This window comes from Crinia signifera, chromosome 6, assembly GCF_055691185.1.
Source record: "Crinia signifera chromosome 6, ASM5569118v1, whole genome shotgun sequence".
In the NCBI taxonomy this organism is placed as follows: Eukaryota; Metazoa; Chordata; class Amphibia; order Anura; family Myobatrachidae; genus Crinia; species Crinia signifera.
This window is the reverse complement of record NC_139222.1, coordinates 290817571-290840793: the sequence shown is the minus strand read 5'-3', so window position 1 is coordinate 290840793 and position 23223 is coordinate 290817571. Positions and strand designations below refer to the sequence as shown.

Sequence of the window (23223 nt, the reverse complement as noted above, 5' to 3'; positions counted from 1 at the left end):
AATGATAACATTTCCGAAACGTAACAATCTTCCGCTATTTCATCTGGCAAAATAAGCGACCGCGGATAAGCTTATGGAAACTCCAGCAGCACGTGTCCAATGGAGGAGCAAATCTTCCTAATTTAAAACTCTATAATCAGGCTGGGGTGTTCGGATATATTAGAGACTGGATACATAACACGTCTAATCACACCAACACCAATATTGATGAATTGTTCCTGCCACATCAACAGCTGCTCTCATTCTTACATTGTCATACACAAGAAATCTCAGACTGTTACCCAAACCCCGCACTTGATGACAACATGGACGTCTGCCCGAAATGCAGCAGCCCCAATGCCACGTTTAAACAATCCAGGTGGGACTGCCCCAATTATAAATCATTTATGGAGACAGGTGCAGGGATTCTCCACAACATATCTTTTAAGTCATCCCTCCCTAACAGCGGAATGGGCGATCCTAGGGATTTTCCCTCCCAATACAATGATTTAGCATGATAGCAAAAAGGTAATGCTCACCATCTCAGCGGTTGCCAGCAAATGCATTTTACACCAATGGATCCACACAGAACCTCCTACTATACCTTTGTTCCAGGCCAAAGTCTTCCATGTGTTTCACATGGAATGGTTGGAGACGTCCAAAAAGAAGAACCCACAGAAAAATTCTATCAGATATGGGAGGGTCTTATAGACTCTTTATCAAATGATCTCAAAACACAAATTTACAAATGCTTCAGCTTACATTTCGGAAGCATATAGAATGATTGAGGATTTAGACACATATGAAATTGGCGAATAACCTTCTTGAGTCTTACAAGGAGGAGCTATTAGTTATATTGTTATATTGTTATATTTGTTATATTGTTATATTTCTTATATTGTTATATTGTTATATTTGTTATATTGTTATATTGTTATATTTGTTATATTGTTATATTTGTTATATTGTTATATTGTTATATTTGTTATATTGAACAAGCAAAAACAGATGGTGTTATCTGCAACAAAGAATATGAATATCTATTTATAAGTAAACCCACAGTCCCAATCTTCTATCATATACCCGAGGTCCATAAGTATAGAGACCACCCCCCAGGAAGACCTATAGTGGCGGGCATGGAGTCTTTAACATCTAATATATCCCACTATTTAGATCTCAAATTACAACCATACGTAAAACAGCAAAAATCATAGTTAAGAGATTTTACACAAATTTGAAAGGAAATACAAAGGTAATTTGGCATCCTACGTATAGATGGGCCACAGTGGATGTACAGGCGTTATATACGTCTATACCACATACCAAAGGATTAGAAGCAGTAAAACAGGTTCTTGAAGAGGACAATGGGGTAACTGAAAAAGAAAACTCTTTCCTCATAGAGGGCATTAGGTTAATTTTAACTCACAACCATTTTGAGTTTAATGGTGGACACTATGGGGGTTATTCTGATCGTAGCGGCCGAACGTGCGTACGTTCGCTATTAACGTACGCTATCCGTACGCGGCCGTTGGGGTTAAGTCCACCCACAACTCAGCCGCATACGTACGGCCAGAAACAACGTCAAAGGGGAGTGGCGTACAATTGAGCGTACGCCAACGTACACGGACAGGCCAGCCCTTACACTCCGACAACTGGCGTACAACTGAGTGTACGCCACGGACGGGTCCCTATTGTTTTCAATAGAAAACTCTGCTTATGTCACCGCTCGTGAGAGTGAGCGTACGTCCGTGTACGCTGACATACCCTTCACATATATGGACCTGCAAATCTTGCCTTTCAACTATAATTATGAAAATTAATTAATTGATTGAATTAATTAATGTGCAAAATAGTGGCCATGGGCTTAAAACATTGCTGAAACATCCTTTGTAGGTGTTAGATGTGGTTTATGTTATTGTATCATAAATACAAAACCTATGTTTGTATTAGAGTGAACACGTTGACACATGTCGACTTGTGTAGATTGAGTGTGCTACTGTGTAAAGTCTATGAAAGCACGTAGTGAATGTGTCTAACTGTTTAACAAATACCTACCTTAGCATATATAAGCAGATCTTACAAAGATTCTTACCTTAAATTAAACAAACCTTTAAATGTAGAGAAGTATAGAAAGATAAGCTTCCAATGTGTTTGAGTGCTGTGTGTGGCTTGCAGGTAGTGAAATCATGGTTTGGACTTAATAGACTGCAGCATTGGTTATTACATTCAGGTGTATGTGTTTGGTAGTAATCAGCGTAAATTAGCTAACCCAGGCGCACGCTGGCATGCGGTATCTGTAGGGGTGGTTTGAGATGGCGGTTGGCGGCCGCCTGTTTTGTGTCCGAAATGAACGGTGCTTTAGTCGATCGTGCGGTAGTAGCACCGCTCATTTTTGGTGCACACCCCCGTGTACGCCCATATTTACGCCCATTTTCCCTCATTATTTCGGCCGCTCCCCTCATCACGCCCCTATGCCGCCCCCAATGCCCGTACACTCGCGTATAGGTTTTTTCGCACGTAGAGACCCGTCCGTAAGCGTTGTGGAGTGTTCGCGCCTGCGCATTAGCGAATGTACGCATGCGCAGATCATTAAAAATCCCGGGACGTACGCATACGGCCCGGCCGCTCCAACCAGAATAAGGCCCTATGTCCAAAAACAAGGGACGGCGGTGGGTACAAAATTTGCACCCTATTATGCTAATATCTTTATGGAGAATTGGAAGAAAAATACACTATATGAAAGGGACAATTTTAAGTGTGAGAGAATGATCTTTTATAAAAGGTATATATTAGTTTTTGCCTTGTTATTCTTTGAATTATAATAACTATTTACAGGTTTGTTGTATACACAATGTTTTTCAGAAATGATACAGGTCAGATCTTTTTGATCATTTTGATAGGAAATATGTCTATTCAGCTGTATGAATTATTTTTAATCTTATTACAAACATATCGCTTAATACCGTGAGCTGTATGCCGCGTTTATACGTTGTCATAACGCGATGCATATGGTGCGTTATAAATTTTACTCTTGAAATGTCCCCTGCAATATGTACGGATGTTGCTCTATGCGTTGCAGCGCCTGAATTATACGCCAAATCACGAATTGTAACAATCGTGCATCGTCGTATTATCACAGTACTGACATTGAACAAGTCTGAACATGTTCAGATTGTGCTCTGTGCATATTTAGCGTTGGAATTGTGTAAAATCCGCGACGCTGGCTGTCGTTCATAATATATATGTACAGGCAGCCGCACATCATACCCTTTTCAACATTGATGAAATTATGTAGCAAATAGGCACAACATTTACTCAATAAGAAATTTTTGGGCTAGTGCAGATGCAGAACAATTCTGTTATGCTAGGTTATTGGCGTTGTGCCAGAATCAAATAAGGTTCCCTCAACTACATATAACTCGTAATAGTTATAAAATATACAGTTAATAATATTGCCAATATTGCACAATCATTTACAAAATGTGAACGGTTCACATCTTGCTTTTTCCTGTCTTTGATTGCAACATCTGTAAAATACATTCAGCACCGTTATGTTAGTGAAACCAACAACAAAAAAACTGGCCCTTAGATGTATAATTTTAAAGAGGGTCATCAGTGGCCCCTGACCCTTTTAATTGAAGAACAGTCATATGCGTTGTACAGATGTGACCTTTAATGCGTGACAAATTGAGGCATTAACTGAAATATGCGTTACATACCTCTTGTAATGCTTTTTCTGACCCCCTAAAAGTGATCTCTGTCCTGTGCTATCACCCCCTGGTCCTGGGCACCCTATGGACTGATGCAATGAATGGGTTTCTTTGCTTCAACAGCTGATAAAACACCATTATGCCCGTTGGTAAAACCAAAACGTCTTAGGTCTTAATAGCCTTAATAGTCATTTGAGGTATACAGAGGTCAAACACCCGGTGTGTATAACGCTTTGCAGATGCCTGTATTAAACTGGACAATGCACCTGTGCGTGGGATAATGCCTTTCACATGCCTGTCTGGTATGATTAACACATTTTAACATTAGCTAAAATATGTGTGACGCTGTAATGACACAAAGGTCTGAGACACATCAGTGTTGTAACCATGCCTGTAATATGTTAATATGAAACGATATCACAGCATCTCCAGTTCATATCAATAGGGGCGTAGAAGTGGGCTTGGTCTGGGGGCGTGTTTATGGGATGGAAAAGGGGCGTGGTACCTGTCACTTTTAGTTTGACTTTTCCTGGGACTGTACCTACTTACCCTGCACAGAAACAAATAGGAATGTATTCCTACCTGATAGTGGTCGGGATTATTCTTAGTGAACAGGAAGAATTGGACGTTAATAGATTCCGGGGATTGTGGACTCAGCAGTGATGTACACAGATTAGCATTTGTGAAGCAGCCAGTGGTAGAGCAGTCTTCAGCTAAACATAGACATGAACAGGTATATAATGACATACTGTATATACTGTACGTACACTGCACAGTGCGTATAACATAGACAGGACCAGGTATACAGGTATATAATGACATACTGTATATACTGTACGTACGCTGCACGGTGCATATAACATAGACAGGAGCAGGTATACAGGTATATAATGTCATACTGTATATATACTGTACGTACGCTGCACGGTGCGTATAACATAGACATGAGCAGATATACAGGTATATAATGACAAACTGTATATACTGTACGTACGCTGCACGGTGCGTATAACATAGACATGAGCAAGTATACAGGTATATAATGACATACTGTATATACTGTACGTACGCCGCACGGTGCGTATAACATAGACATGAGCAGGTATACAGGTATATAATGACAAACTGTATATACTGTACGTACGCCGCACGGTGCGTATAACATAGACATGAGCAGGTATACAGGTATATAATGACATACTGTATATACTGTACGTACGCTGCACGGTGCGTATAACACAGACATGAGCAGGTATACAGGTATATAATGTCATACTGTATATACTGTACGTACGCCGCACGGTGCGTATAACATAGACATGAGCAGGTATACAGGTATATAATGACATACTGTATATACTGTACATACGCTGCACGGTGCGTATAACATAGACATGAGCAGGTATACAGGTATATAATGTCATACTGTATATACTGTACATACGCTGCACGGTGCGTATAACATAGACATGGTATATACAGGTATATAATGTCATACTGTATATACTGTACATACGCTGCACGGTGCGTATAACATAGACATGAGCAGGTATACAGGTATATAATGTCATACTGTATATACTGTACATACGCCGCACGGTGCGTATAACACAGACATGAGCAGATATACAGGAATATAATGACATACTGTATATACTGTACATACGCTGCACGGTGCGTATAACATAGACATGAGCAGGTATACAGGTATATAATGACATACTGTATATACTGTACGTACGCTGCACGGTGCGTATAACATAGACATGAGCAGGTATAGAGGTATATAATGTCATACTGTATATACTGTACATACGCCGCACGGTGCGTATAACATAGACATGAGCAGGTATACAGGTATATAATGACATACTGTATATACTGTACATACGCTGCATGGTGCGTATAACATAGACAGGAGCAGGTATACAGGTATATAATGTCATACTGTATATACTGTACATACGCTGCACGGTGCGTATAACACAGACATGAGCAGGTATACAGGTATATAATGACATACTGTATATACTGTACATACGCCGCACGGTGCGTATAACATAGACATGAGCAGGTATACAGGTATATAATGACATACTGTATATACTGTACGTACGCTGCACGGTGCGTATAACATAGACATGAGCAGGTATAGAGGTATATAATGTCATACTGTATATACTGTACGTACGCTGCACGGTGCGTATAACATAGACATGAGCAGGTATACGGGTATATAATGTCATACTGTATATACTGTACATACGCTGCACGGTGCGTATAACATAGACATGAGCAGGTATACAGGTATATAATGTCATACTGTATATACTGTATGTACGCTGCACGGTGCGTATAACACAGACATGAGCAGGTATACAGGTATATAATGACATACTGTATATACTGTACATACGCTGCACGGTGCGTATAACACAGACATGAGCAGGTATACAGGTATATAATGACATACTGTATATACTGTACGTACGCTGCACGGTGCGTATAACACAGACATGAGCAGGTATACAGGTATATAATGACATACTGTATATACTGTACATACGCTGCACGGTGCGTATAACATAGACATGAGCAGGTATACAGGTATATAATGTCATACTGTATATACTGTACATACGCTGCACGGTGCGTATAACACAGACATGAGCAGGTATACAGGTATATAATGACATACTGTATATACTGTACGTACGCTGCACGGTGCATATAACATAGACATGAGCAGGTATACAGGTATATAATGTCATACTGTATATACTGTACATACGCTGCACGGTGCGTATAACATAGACAGGACCAGGTATACAGGTATATAATGTCATACTGTATATACTGTACATACACCGCACGGTGCGTATAACATAGACATGAGCAGGTATACAGGTATATAATGTCATACTGTATATACTGTACATACGCTGCACGGTGCATATAACATAGACATGAGCAGGTATACAGGTATATAATGACATACTGTATATACTGTACATACGCTGCACGGTGCGTATAACACAGACATGAGCAGGTATACAGGTATATAATGTCATACTGTATATACTGTACGTACGCTGCACGGTGCGTATAACACAGACATGAGCAGGTATACAGGTATATAATGACATACTGTATATACTGTACGTACGCTGCACGGTGCATATAACACAGACATGACCAGGTATACAGGTATATAATGACATACTGTATATACTGTACATACGCTGCACGGTGCGTATAACATAGACATGAGCAGGTATACAGGTATATAATGTCATACTGTATATACTGTACATACGCTGCACGGTGCGAATAACATAGACATGAGCAGGTATACAGGTATATAATGTCATACTGTATATACTGTACATACGCCGCATGGTGCGTATAACATAGACATGAGCAGGTATACAGGTATATAATGTCATACTGTATATACTGTACGTACGCTGCGCGGTGCGTATAACATAGACATGAGCAGGTATACAGGTATATAATGACATACTGTATATACTGTACATACGCTGCACGGTGCGTATAACATAGACATGAGCAGGTATACAGGTATATAATGTCATACTGTATATACTGTACATACGCTGCACGGTGCGTATAACATAGACATGAGCAGGTATACAGGTATATAATGACATACTGTATATACTGTACATACGCTGCACGGTGCGTATAACATAGACATGAGCAGGTATACAGGTATATAATGACATACTGTATATACTGTACGTACGCCGCACGGTGCGTATAACATAGACATGAGCAGGTATACAGGTATATAATGTCATACTGTATATACTGTACATACGCTGCACGGTGCGTATAACATAGACATGAGCAGGTATACAGGTATATAATGTCATACTGTATATACTGTACATACGCTGCACGGTGCGTATAACATAGACATGAGCAGGTATACAGGTATATAATGTCATACTGTATATACTGTACATACGCCGCATGGTGCGTATAACACAGACATGAGCAGGTATACAGGTATATAATGACATACTGTATATACTGTACATACGCCGCACGGTGCGTATAACACAGACATGAGCAGGTATACAGGTATATAATGACATACTGTATATACTGTACATACGCTGCACGGTGCGTATAACACAGACATGAGCAGGTATACAGGTATATAATGTCATACTGTATATACTGTACATACGCTGCACGGTGCGTATAACATAGACATGAGCAGGTATACAGGTATATAATGACATACTGTATATACTGTACATACGCTGCACGGTGCGTATAACATAGACATGAGCAGGTATACAGGTATATAATGACATACTGTATATACTGTACATACGCTGCACGGTGCGTATAACATAGACATGAGCAGGTATACAGGTATATAATGTCATACTGTATATACTGTACGTACGCTGCACGGTGCGTATAACACAGACATGAGCAGGTATACAGGTATATAATGACATACTGTATATACTGTACATACGCCGCACGGTGCGTATAACATAGACATGAGCAGGTATACAGGTATATAATGACATACTGTATATACTGTACATACGCTGCACGGTGCGTATAACATAGACATGAGCAGGTATACAGGTATATAATGTCATACTGTATATACTGTACATACGCTGCACGGTGCGTATAACATAGACATGAGCAGGTATACAGGTATATAATGACATACTGTATATACTGTACATACGCTGCACGGTGCGTATAACATAGACATGAGCAGGTATACAGGTATATAATGACATACTGTATATACTGTACGTACGCCGCACGGTGCGTATAACATAGACATGAGCAGGTATACAGGTATATAATGTCATACTGTATATACTGTACATACGCTGCACGGTGCGTATAACATAGACATGAGCAGGTATAAAGGTATATAATGTCATACTGTATATACTGTACATACGCTGCACGGTGCGTATAACATAGACATGAGCAGGTATACAGGTATATAATGTCATACTGTATATACTGTACATACGCCGCATGGTGCGTATAACACAGACATGAGCAGGTATACAGGTATATAATGACATACTGTATATACTGTACATACGCCGCACGGTGCGTATAACACAGACATGAGCAGGTATACAGGTATATAATGACATACTGTATATACTGTACATACGCCGCACGGTGCGTATAACACAGACATGAGCAGGTATACAGGTATATAATGACATACTGTATATACTGTACATACGCCGCACGGTGCGTATAACACAGACATGAGCAGGTATACAGGTATATAATGACATACTGTATATACTGTACATACGCTGCACGGTGCGTATAACACAGACATGAGCAGGTATACAGGTATATAATGTCATACTGTATATACTGTACGTACGCTGCACGGTGCGTATAACACAGACATGAGCAGGTATACAGGTATATAATGACATACTGTATATACTGTACATACGCTGCACGGTGCGTATAACACAGACATGAGCAGGTATACAGGTATATAATGTCATACTGTATATACTGTACATACGCCGCACGGTGCGTATAACACAGACATGAGCAGGTATACAGATATATAATGTCATACTGTATATACTGTACATACGCCGCACGGTGCGTATAACACAGACGTGAGCAGGTATACAGGTATATAATGACATACTGTATATACTGTACGTACGCTGCACGGTGCGTATAACATAGACATGAGCAGGTATACAGGTATATAATGACATACTGTATATACTGTACATACGCTGCACGGTGCGTATAACACAGACATGAGCAGGTATACAGGTATATAATGTCATACTGTATATACTGTACATACGCCGCACGGTGCGTATAACACAGACATGAGCAGGTATACAGATATATAATGTCATACTGTATATACTGTACATACGCCGCACGGTGCGTATAACACAGACGTGAGCAGGTATACAGGTATATAATGTCATACTGTATATACTGTACATACGCCGCACGGTGCGTATAACACAGACATGAGCAGGTATACAGGTATATAATGTCATACTGTATATACTGTACATACGCCGCACGGTGCGTATAACATAGACATGAGCAGGTATACAGGTATATAATGTCATACTGTATATACTGTACATACGCTGCACGGTGCGTATAACATAGACATGAGCAGGTATACAGGTATATAATGACATACTGTATATACTGTACGTACGCTGCACGGTGCGTATAACACAGACGTGAGCAGGTATACAGGTATATAATGACATACTGTATATACTGTACGTACGCTGCACGGTGCGTATAACACAGACGTGAGCAGGTATACAGGTATATAATGTCATACTGTATATACTGTACATACGCCGCACGGTGCGTATAACACAGACATGAGCAGGTATACAGGTATATAATGACATACTGTATATACTGTACGTACGCTGCACGGTGCGTATAACATAGACATGAGCAGGTATACAGGTATATAATGACATACTGTATATACTGTACGTACGCCGCACGGTGCGTATAACATAGACATGAGCAGGTATACAGGTATATAATGACTTACTGTATATACTGTACATACGCTGCACGGTGCGTATAACATAGACATGAGCAGGTATACAGGTATATAATGTCATACTGTATATACTGTACATACGCTGCACGGTGCGTATAACATAGACATGAGCAGGTATACAGGTATATAATGTCATACTGTATATACTGTACGTACGCTGCACAGTGCGTATAACATAGACATGAGCAGGTATACAGGTATATAATGTCATACTGTATATACTGTACATACGCTGCACGGTGCGTATAACATAGACATGAGCAGGTATACAGGTATATAATGACATACTGTATATACTGTACATACGCTGCACAGTGCGTATAACATAGACATGAGCAGGTATACAGGTATATAATGTCATACTGTATATACTGTACGTACGCTGCACGGTGCGTATAACACAGACATGAGCAGGTATACAGGTATATAATGACATACTGTATATACTGTACATACGCTGCACGGTGCGTATAACACAGACATGAGCAGGTATACAGGTATATAATGTCATACTGTATATACTGTACATACGCCGCACGGTGCGTATAACACAGACATGAGCAGGTATACAGGTATATAATGTCATACTGTATATACTGTACATACACTGCACGGTGCGTATAACATAGACATGAGCAGGTATACAGGTATATAATGACTTACTGTATATACTGTACATACGCCGCACGGTGCGTATAACATAGACATGAGCAGGTATACAGGTATATAATGTCATACTGTATATACTGTACGTACGCCGCACGGTGCGTATAACATAGACATGAGCAGGTATACAGGTATATAATGTCATACTGTATATACTGTACATACGCCGCACGGTGCGTATAACATAGACATGAGCAGGTATACAGGTATATAATGTCATACTGTATATACTGTACGTACGCCGCACGGTGCGTATAACATAGACATGAGCAGGTATACAGGTATATAATGTCATACTGTATATACTGTACATACGCCGCACGGTGCGTATAACACAGACATGAGCAGGTATACAGGTATATAATGTCATACTGTATATACTGTACATACACTGCACGGTGCGTATAACACAGACATGAGCAGGTATACAGGTATATAATGTCATACTGTATATACTGTACGTACGCTGCACAGTGCGTATAACATAGACATGAGCAGGTATACAGGTATATAATGACATACTGTATATATTGTACATACGCTGCACGGTGCGTATAACATAGACATGAGCAGGTATACAGGTATATAATGTCATACTGTATATACTGTACATACGCTGCACGGTGCGTATAACACAGACATGAGCAGGTATACAGGTATATAATGTCATACTGTATATACTGTACGTACGCTGCACGGTGCGTATAACACAGACGTGAGCAGGCATACGGGTATATAATGTCATACTGTATATACTGTACATACGCTGCACGGTGCGTATAACATAGACATGAGCAGGTATACGGGTATATAATGACATACTGTATATACTGTACATACGCTGCACGGTGCGTATAACACAGACATGAGCAGGTATACAGGTATATAATGTCATACTGTATATACTGTACATACGCTGCACGGTGCGTATAACACAGACATGAGCAGGTATACAGGTATATAATGTCATACTGTATATACTGTACATACGCTGCACGGTGCGTATAACACAGACATGAGCAGGTATACAGGTATATAATGTCATACTGTATATACTGTACGTACGCCGCACGGTGCGTATAACATAGACATGAGCTGGTATACAGATATATAATGTCATACTGTATATACTGTACGTACGCCGCACGGTGCGTATAACATAGACATGAGCAGGTATACGGGTATATAATGACATACTGTATATACTGTACGTACGCTGCACGGTGCGTATAACATAGACATGAGCAGGTATACGGGTATATAATGTCATACTGTATATACTGTACGTACGCTGCACGGTGCGTATAACACAGACATGAGCAGGTATACAGGTATATAATGACTTACTGTATATACTGTACATACGCTGCACGGTGCGTATAACACAGACATGAGCAGGTATACAGGTATATAATGACATACTGTATATACTGTACGTACGCCGCACGGTGCGTATAACACAGACATGAGCAGGTATACAGGTATATAATGACATACTGTATATACTGTACGTACGCTGCACGGTGCGTATAACACAGACATGAGCAGGTATACAGGTATATAATGTCATAGTGTATATACTGTACGTACGCTGCACGGTGCGTATAACATAGACATGAGCAGGTATACAGGTATATAATGTCATACTGTATATACTGTACATACGCTGCACGGTGCGTATAACATAGACATGAGCAGGTATACAGGTATATAATGTCATACTGTATATACTGTACATACGCTGCACGGTGCATATAACATAGACATGAGCAGGTATACAGGTATATAATGACATACTCTATATACTGTACATACGCCGCACGGTGCGTATAACACAGACATGAGCAGGTATACAGGTATATAATGTCATACTGTATATACTGTACGTACGCCGCACGGTGCGTATAACACAGACATGAGCAGGTATACAGATATACAATGTCATACTGTATATACTATACATACGCCGCACGGTGCGTATAACATAGACATGAGCAGGTGTACAGGTATATAATGTCATACTGTATATACAGTACATACGCTGCACGGTGCGTATAACACAGACATGAGCAGGTATACAGGTATATAATGTCATACTGTATATACTGTACGTACGCTGCACGGTGCGTATAACATAGACATGAGCAGGTATACAGGTATATAATGTCATACTGTATATACTGTACGTACGCCGCACGGTGCGTATAACATAGACATGAGCAGGTATACAGGTATATAATGACATACTGTATATACTGTACGTACGCTGCACGGTGCGTATAACATAGACATGAGCAGGTATACAGGTATATAATGACATACTGTATATACTGTACATACGCCGCACGGTGCGTATAACATAGACATGAGCAGGTGTACAGGTATATAATGACATACTGTATATACTGTACGTACGCTGCACGGTGCGTATAACATAGACATGAGCAGGTATACAGGTATATAATGACATACTGTATATACTGTACATACGCTGCACGGTGCGTATAACAGACATGTGCAGGTATACAGGTATATAATGTCATACTGTATATACTGTACATACGCTGCACGGTGCGTATAACATAGACATGAGCAGGTGTACAGGTATATAATGTCATACTGTATATACAGTACATACGCTGCACGGTGCGTATAACACAGACATGAGCAGGTATACAGGTATATAATGTCATACTGTATATACTGTACGTACGCTGCACGGTGCGTATAACATAGACATGAGCAGGTATACGGGTATATAATGACATACTGTATATACTGTACATACGCCGCACGGTGCGTATAACATAGACATGAGCAGGTATACAGGTATATAATGACATACTGTATATACTGCACATACGCTGCACGGTGCGTATAACACAGACATGAGCAGGTATACAGGTATATAATGTCATACTGTATATACTGTACGTACGCCGCACGGTGCGTATAACATAGACATGAGCAGGTATACAGGTATATAATGACATACTGTATATACTGTACGTACGCTGCACGGTGCGTATAACACAGACATGAGCAGGTATACGGGTATATAATGTCATACTGTATATACTGTACATACGCTGCACGGTGCGTATAACATAGACATGAGCAGGTATACAGGTATATAATGTCATACTGTATATACTGTACGTACGCCGCACGGTGCGTATAACATAGACATGAGCAGGTATACAGGTATATAATGTCATACTGTATATACTGCACATACGCTGCACGGTGCGTATAACATAGACATGAGCAGGTATACAGGTATATAATGACATACTGTATATACTTTACGTACGCTGCACGGTGCGTATAACACAGACATGAGCAGGTATACAGGTATATAATGTCATACTGTATATACTGTACGTACGCCGCACGGTGCGTATAACATAGACATGAGCAGGTATACAGGTATATAATGTCATACTGTATATACTGCACATACGCTGCACGGTGCGTATAACATAGACATGAGCAGGTATACAGGTATATAATGACATACTGTATATACTTTACGTACGCTGCACGGTGCGTATAACACAGACATGAGCAGGTATACAGGTATATAATGTCATACTGTATATACTGTACGTACGCCGCACGGTGCGTATAACATAGACATGAGCAGGTATACAGGTATATAATGACATACTGTATATACTGTACGTACGCTGCACGGTGCGTATAACACAGACATGAGCAGGTATACGGGTATATAATGTCATACTGTATATACTGTACATACGCTGCACGGTGCGTATAACATAGACATGAGCAGGTATACAGGTATATAATGTCATACTGTATATACTGTACGTACGCCGCACGGTGCGTATAACATAGACATGAGCAGGTATACAGGTATATAATGTCATACTGTATATACTGCACATACGCTGCACGGTGCGTATAACATAGACATGAGCAGGTATACAGGTATATAATGACATACTGTATATACTTTACGTACGCTGCACGGTGCGTATAACATAGACATGAGCAGGTATACAGGTATATAATGACATACTGTATATACTGTACGTACGCTGCACGGTGCATATAACATAGACATGAGCAGGTATACAGGTATATAATGACATACTGTATATACTGTACGTACGCTGCACGATGCGTATAACATAGACATGAGCAGGTATACAGGTATATAATGACATACTGTATATACTGTACATACGCTGCACGGTGCGTATAACACAGACATGAGCAGGTATACAGGTATATAATGTCATACTGTATATACTGTACGTACGCTGCACGGTGCGTATACCATAGACATGAGCAGGTATACAGGTATATAATGTCATACTGTATATATACTGTACATACGCTGCACGGTGCGTATAACACAGACATGAGCAGGTATATAATGACATACTGTATATACTGTACATACGCTGCACGGTGCATATAACATAGACAGGAGCAGGTATACAGGTATATAATGACATACTGTATATACTGTACGTACGCCGCACGGTGCGTATAACATAGACATGAGCAGGTATACAGGTATATAATGACATACTGTATATACTGTACATACGCTGCACGGTGCGTATAACACAGACATGAGCAGGTATACAGGTATATAATGTCATACTGTATATACTGTACATACGCTGCACGATGCGTATAACACAGACATGAGCAGGTATACAGGTATATAATGTCATACTGTATATACTGTACATACGCTGCACGGTGCGTATAACATAGTCATGAGCAGGTATACAGGTATATAATGTCATACTGTATATACTGTACGTACGCTGCACGGTGCGTATAACATAGACATGAGCAGGTATACAGGTATATAATGACATACTGTATATACTGTACATACGCCGCACGGTGCGTATAACATAGACATAAGCAGGTATACAGGTATATAATGTCATACTGTATATACTGTACATACGCCGCATGGTGCGTATAACATAGACAGGAGCAGGTATACAGGTATATAATGACATACTGTATATACTGTACGTACGCTGCACGGTGCGTATAACATAGACATGAGCAGGTATACAGGTATATAATGACATACTGTATATACTGTACGTACGCTGCACGGTGCGTATAACACAGACATGAGCAGGTATACAGGTATATAATGACATACTGTATATACTGTACGTACGCTGCACGGTGCGTATAACATAGACATGAGCAGGTATACAGGTATATAATGTCATACTGTATATACTGTACATACGCTGCACGGTGCATATAACATAGACATGAGCAGGTATACAGGTATATAATGTCATACTGTATATACTGTACATACGCTGCACGGTGCGTATAACATAGACATGAGCAGGTATACAGGTATATAATGACATACTGTATATATACTGTACATACGCTGCACGGTGGGTATAACACAGACATGAGCAGGTATACAGGTATATAATGACATACTGTATATACTGTACGTACGCTGCACGGTGCGTATAACACAGACATGAGCAGGTATACAGGTATATAATGACATACTGTATATACTGTACGTACGCTGCACGGTGCGTATAACACAGACATGAGCAGGTATACATGTATATAATGACATACTGTATATACTGTACGTACGCTGCACGGTGCGTATAACACAGACATGAGCAGGTATACACGTATATAATGTCATACTGTATATACTGTACATACGCTGCACGGTGCGTATAACACAGACATGAGCAGGTATACAGGTATATAATGACATACTGTATATACTGTACGTACGCCGCACGGTGCGTATAACACAGACATGAGCAGGTATACAGGTATATAATGACATACTGTATATACTGTACGTACGCTGCACGGTGCGTATAACACAGACATGAGCAGGTATACAGGTATATAATGACATACTGTATATACTGTACATACGCCGCACGGTGCGTATAACATAGACATGAGCAGGTATACGGGTATATAATGACATACTGTATATACTGTACATACGCCGCACGGTGCGTATAACATAGACATGAGCAGGTATACGGGTATATAATGTCATACTGTATATACTGTACGTACGCTGCACGGTGCGTATAACACAGATATGAGCAGGTATACGGGTATATAATGTCATACTGTATATACTGTACGTACGCTGCACGGTGCGTATAACACAGACATGAGCAGGTATACGGGTATATAATGTCATACTGTATATACTGTACATACGCCGCACGGTGAGTATAACATAGACATGAGCAGGTATACAGGTATATAATGACATACTGTATATACTGTACATACGCCGCACGGTGCGTATAACATAGACAGGAGCAGGTATACAGGTATATAATTTCATACTGTATATACTGTACATACGCCGCATGGTGCGTATAACATAGACAGGAGCAGGTATACAGGTATATAATGTCATACTGTATATACTGTACATACGCCGCATGGTGCGTATAACATAGACATGAGCAGGTATACAGGTATATAATGACATACTGTATATACTGTACATACGCCGCACGGTGCGTATAACATAGACAGGAGCAGGTATACAGGTATATAATGTCATACTGTATATACTGTACATACGCCGCATGGTGCGTATAACATAGACAGGAGCAGGTATACAGGTATATAATGTCATACTGTATATACTGTACGTACGCCGCACGGTGCGTATAACACAGACATGAGCAGGTATACGGGTATATAATGTCATACTGTATATACTGTACATACGCCGCACGGTGAGTATAACATAGACATGAGCAGGTATACAGGTATCTAATGACATACTGTATATACTGTACATACGCTGCACGGTGTGTATAACATAGACATGAGCAGGTATACAGGTATATAATGACATACTGTATATACTGTACATACGCTGCACGGTGCGTATAACATAGACATGAGCAGGTATACAGGTATATAATGACATACTGTATATACTGTACGTACGCTGCACGGTGCGTATAACATAGACATGAGCAGGTATACAGGTATATAATGTCATACTGTATATACTGTACATACGCTGCACGGTGCGTATAACATAGACATGAGCAGGTATATAGGTATATAATGACATACTGTATATACTGTACATACGCTGTACGGTGCGTATAACATAGACATGAGCAGGTATACAGGTATATAATGACATACTGTATATACTGTACATACGCTGCACGGTGCGTATAACATAGACATGAGCAGGTATACAGGTATATAATGTCATACTGTATATACTGTACATACGCCGCACGGTGCGTATAACATAGACAGGAGCAGGTATACAGGTATATAATGTCATACTGTATATACTGTACATACGCCGCATGGTGCGTATAACATAGACAGGAGCAGGTATACAGGTATATAATGTCATACTGTATATACTGTACGTACGCTGCACGGTGCGTATAACACAGACATGAGCAGGTATACAGGTATATAATGTCATACTGTATATACTGTACATACGCCGCACGGTGCGTATAACATAGACATGAGCAGGTGTACAGGTATATAATGTCATACTGTATATACTGTACGTACGCCGCACGGTGCGTATAACATAGACATGAGCAGGTATACAGGTATATAATGACATACTGTATATACTGTACATACGCTGCACGGTGCGTATAACACAGACATGAGCAGGTATACAGGTATATAATGTCATACTGTATATACTGTACATACGCTGCACGGTGCGTATAACATAGACATGAGCAGGTGTACAGGTATATAATGTCATACTGTATATACTGTACGTACGCCGCACGGTGCGTATAACATAGACATGAGCAGGTATACAGGTATATAATGACATACTGTATATACTGTACATACGCTGCACGGTGCGTATAACACAGACATGAGCAGGTATACAGGTATATAATGACATACTGTATATACTGTATATACGCTGCACGGTGCGTATAACACAGACATGAGCAGGTATACAGGTATATAATGTCATACTGTATATACTGTACATACGCTGCACGGTGCGTATAACACAGACATGAGCAGGTATACAGGTATATAATGTCATACTGTATATACTGTACATACGCTGCACGGTGCGTATAACATAGACATGAGCAGGTATACAGGTATATAATGACATACTGTATATACTGTACATACGCCGCACGGTGCGTATAACATAGACATGAGCAGGTATACAGGTATATAATGACATACTGTATATACTGTACATACGCCGCACGGTGCGTATAACACAGACATGAGCAGGTATACAGGTATATAATGTCATACTGTATATACTGTACATACGCCGCACGGTGCGTATAACATAGACATGAGCAGGTATACAGGTATATAATGTCATACTGTATATACTGTACGTACGCTGCACGGTGCGTATAACACAGACATGAGCAGGTATACAGGTATATAATGTCATACTGTATATACTGTACATACGCTGCATGGTGCGTATAACACAGACATGAGCAGGTATACAGGTATATAATGTCATACTGTATATACTGTACATACGCTGCACGGTGCGTATAACATAGACATGAGCAGGTATACAGGTATATAATGTCATACTGTATATACTGTACATACCCTGCACGGTGCGTATAACACAGACATGAGCAGGTATACAGGTATATAATGTCATACTGTATATACTGTACATACGCCGCACGGTGCGTATAACATAGACATGAGCAGGTATACAGGTATATAATGACATACTGTATATACTGTACATACGCTGCACGGTGCGTATAACATAGACATGAGCAGGTATACAGGTATATAATGTCATACTGTATATACTGTACATACGCCGCACGGTGCGTATAACACAGACATGAGCAGGTATACAGGTATATAATGACATACTGTATATACTGTACATACGCTGCACGGTGCGTATAACACAGACATGAGCAGGTATACAGGTATATAATGTCATACTGTATATACTGTACATACGCTGCACGGTGCGTATAACACAGACATGAGCAGGTATACAGGTATATAATGACATACTGTATATACTGTACATACGCTGCACGGTGCGTATAACATAGACATGAGCAGGTATACAGGTATATAATGTCATACTGTATATACTGTACATACGCTGCACGGTGCGTATAACACAGACATGAGCAGGTATACAGGTATATAATGTCATACTGTATATACTGTACATACGCCGCACGGTGCGTATAACACAGACATGAGCAGGTATACAGGTATATAATGACATACTGTATATACTGTACATACGCTGCACGGTGCGTATAACATAGACATGAGCAGGTATACAGGTATATAATGACATACTGTATATACTGTACATACGCCGCACGGTGCGTATAACATAGACATGAGCAGGTATACAGGTATATAATGTCATACTGTATATACTGTACATACGCTGCACAGTGCGTATAACATAGACACGAGCAGGTATACGGGTATATAATGTCATACTGTATATACTGTACGTACGCTGCACGGTGCGTATAACACAGACACGAGCAGGTATACGGGTATATAATGACATACTGTATATACTGTACATACGCTGCTCGGTGCGTATAACACAGACATGAGCAGGTATACGGGTATATAATGTCATACTGTATATACTGTACATACGCTGCACGGTGCGTATAACATAGACATGAGCAGGTATACAGGTATATAATGTCATACTGTATATACTGTACATACGCTGCACGGTGCGTATAACATAGACATGAGCAGGTATACAGGTATATAATGACATACTGTATATATTGTACATACGCTGCACGGTGCGTATAACATAGACATGAGCAGGTATACAGGTATATAATGTCATACTGTATATACTGTACATACGCTGCACGGTGCGTATAACATAGACATGAGCAGGTATACAGGTATATAATGTCATACTGTACATACTGTACATACGCTGCACGGTGCGTATAACATAGACATGAGCAGGTATACAGGTATATAATGTCATACTGTATATACTGTACATACGCCGCACGGTGCGTATAACATAGACGTGAGCAGGTATACAGGTATATAATGACATACTGTATATACTGTACGTACGCCGCACGGTGCGTATAACACAGACATGAGCAGGTATACAGGTATATAATGACATACTGTATATACTGTACATACGCTGCACGGTGCGTATAACATAGACATGAGCAGGTATACAGGTATATAATGACATACTGTATATACTGTACGTACGCTGCACGGTGCGTATAACACAGACATGAGCAGGTATACAGGTATATAATGACATACTGTATATACTTTACGTACACCGCACGGTGCGTATAACATAGACATGAGCAGGTATACAGGTATATAATGTCATACTGTATATACTGTACATACGCCGCACGGTGCGTATAACATAGACATGAGCAGGTATACAGTTATATAATGACATACTGTATATACTGTACATACGCTGCACGGTGCGTATAACACATACATGAGCAGGTATACAGGTATATAATGTCATACTGTATATACTGTACATACGCTGCACGGTGCGTATAACATAGACATGAGCAGGTATACAGGTATATAATGACATACTGTATATACTGTACATACGCTGCACGGTGCGTATAACATAGACATGAGCAGGTATACAGGTATATAATGACATACTGTATATACTGTACATATGCTGCACGGTGCGTATAACATAGACATGAGCAGGTATACAGGTATATAATGTCATACTGTATATACTGTACATACGCTGCACGGTGCGTATAACATAGACATGAGCAGGTATACAGGTATATAATGACATACTGTATATACTGTACATACGCTGCACGGTGCGTATAACAGACATGAGCAGGTATACAGGTATATAATGTCATACTGTATATACTGTACATACGCTGCACGGTGCGTATAACATAGACATGAGCAGGTATACAGGTATATAATGTCATACTGTATATACTGTACATACGCCGCACGGTGCGTATAACATAGACATGAGCAGGTATACAGGTATATAATGTCATACTGTATATACTGTACATACGCCGCACGGTGCGTATAACATAGACATGAGCAGGTATACAGTTATATAATGACATACTGTATATACTGTACATACGCTGCACGGTGCGTATAACACAGACATGAGCAGGTATACAGGTATATAATGTCATACTGTATATACTGTACATACGCTGCACGGTGCGTATAACATAGACATGAGCAGGTATACAGGTATATAATGACATACTGTATATACTGTACATACGCTGCACGGTGCGTATAACATAGACATGAGCAGGTATACAGGTATATAATGACATACTGTATATACTGTACATACGCCGCACGGTGCGTATAACATAGACATGAGCAGGTATACAGGTATATAATGTCATACTGTATATACTGTACATACGCCGCACGGTGCGTATAACATAGACATGAGCAGGTATACAGGTATATAATGACATACTGTATATACTGTACATATGCTGCACGGTGCGTATAACATAGACATGAGCAGGTATACAGGTATATAATGTCATACTGTATATACTGTACATACGCTGCACGGTGCGTATAACATAGACATGAGCAGGTATACAGGTATATAATGACATACTGTATATACTGTACATATGCTGCACGGTGCGTATAACATAGACATGAGCAGGTATACAGGTATATAATGACATACTGTATATACTGTACGTACGCTGCACGGTGCGTATAACAGACATGAGCAGGTATACAGGTATATAATGACATACTGTATATACTGTACATACGCTGCACGGTGCGTATAACATAGACATGAGCAGGTATACAGGTATATAATGACATACTGTATATACTGTACGTACGCTGCACGGTGCGTATAACACAGACATGAGCAGGTATACAGGTATATAATGACATACTGTATATACTGTACATACGCCGCACGGTGCGTATAACATAGACATGAGCAGGTATACAGGTATATAATGACATACTGTATATACTTTACGTACGCCGCACGGTGCGTATAACATAGACATGAGCAGGTATACAGGTATATAATGTCATACTGTATATACTGTACATACGCCGCACGGTGCGTATAACATAGACGTGAGCAGGTATACAGGTATATAATGACATACTGTATATACTGTACGTACACTGCACGGTGCGTATAACATAGACATG

General features: G+C 40.0%; 1 protein-coding gene across 1 annotated transcript in view; it reads right to left on the bottom strand.

Annotated features, from left to right (window-relative positions):
• LOC146009790 (pancreatic triacylglycerol lipase-like) overlaps positions 1–23223 on the bottom strand; it is a 138206-nt gene that overhangs the window by 67515 nt on the left and 47468 nt on the right. The window contains exon 4 of the mRNA XM_083150250.1: positions 4272–4402. Coding sequence (XP_083006376.1) covers positions 4272–4402 — 131 coding nt within the window. The remainder of the gene's footprint in view (positions 1–4271; positions 4403–23223) is intronic.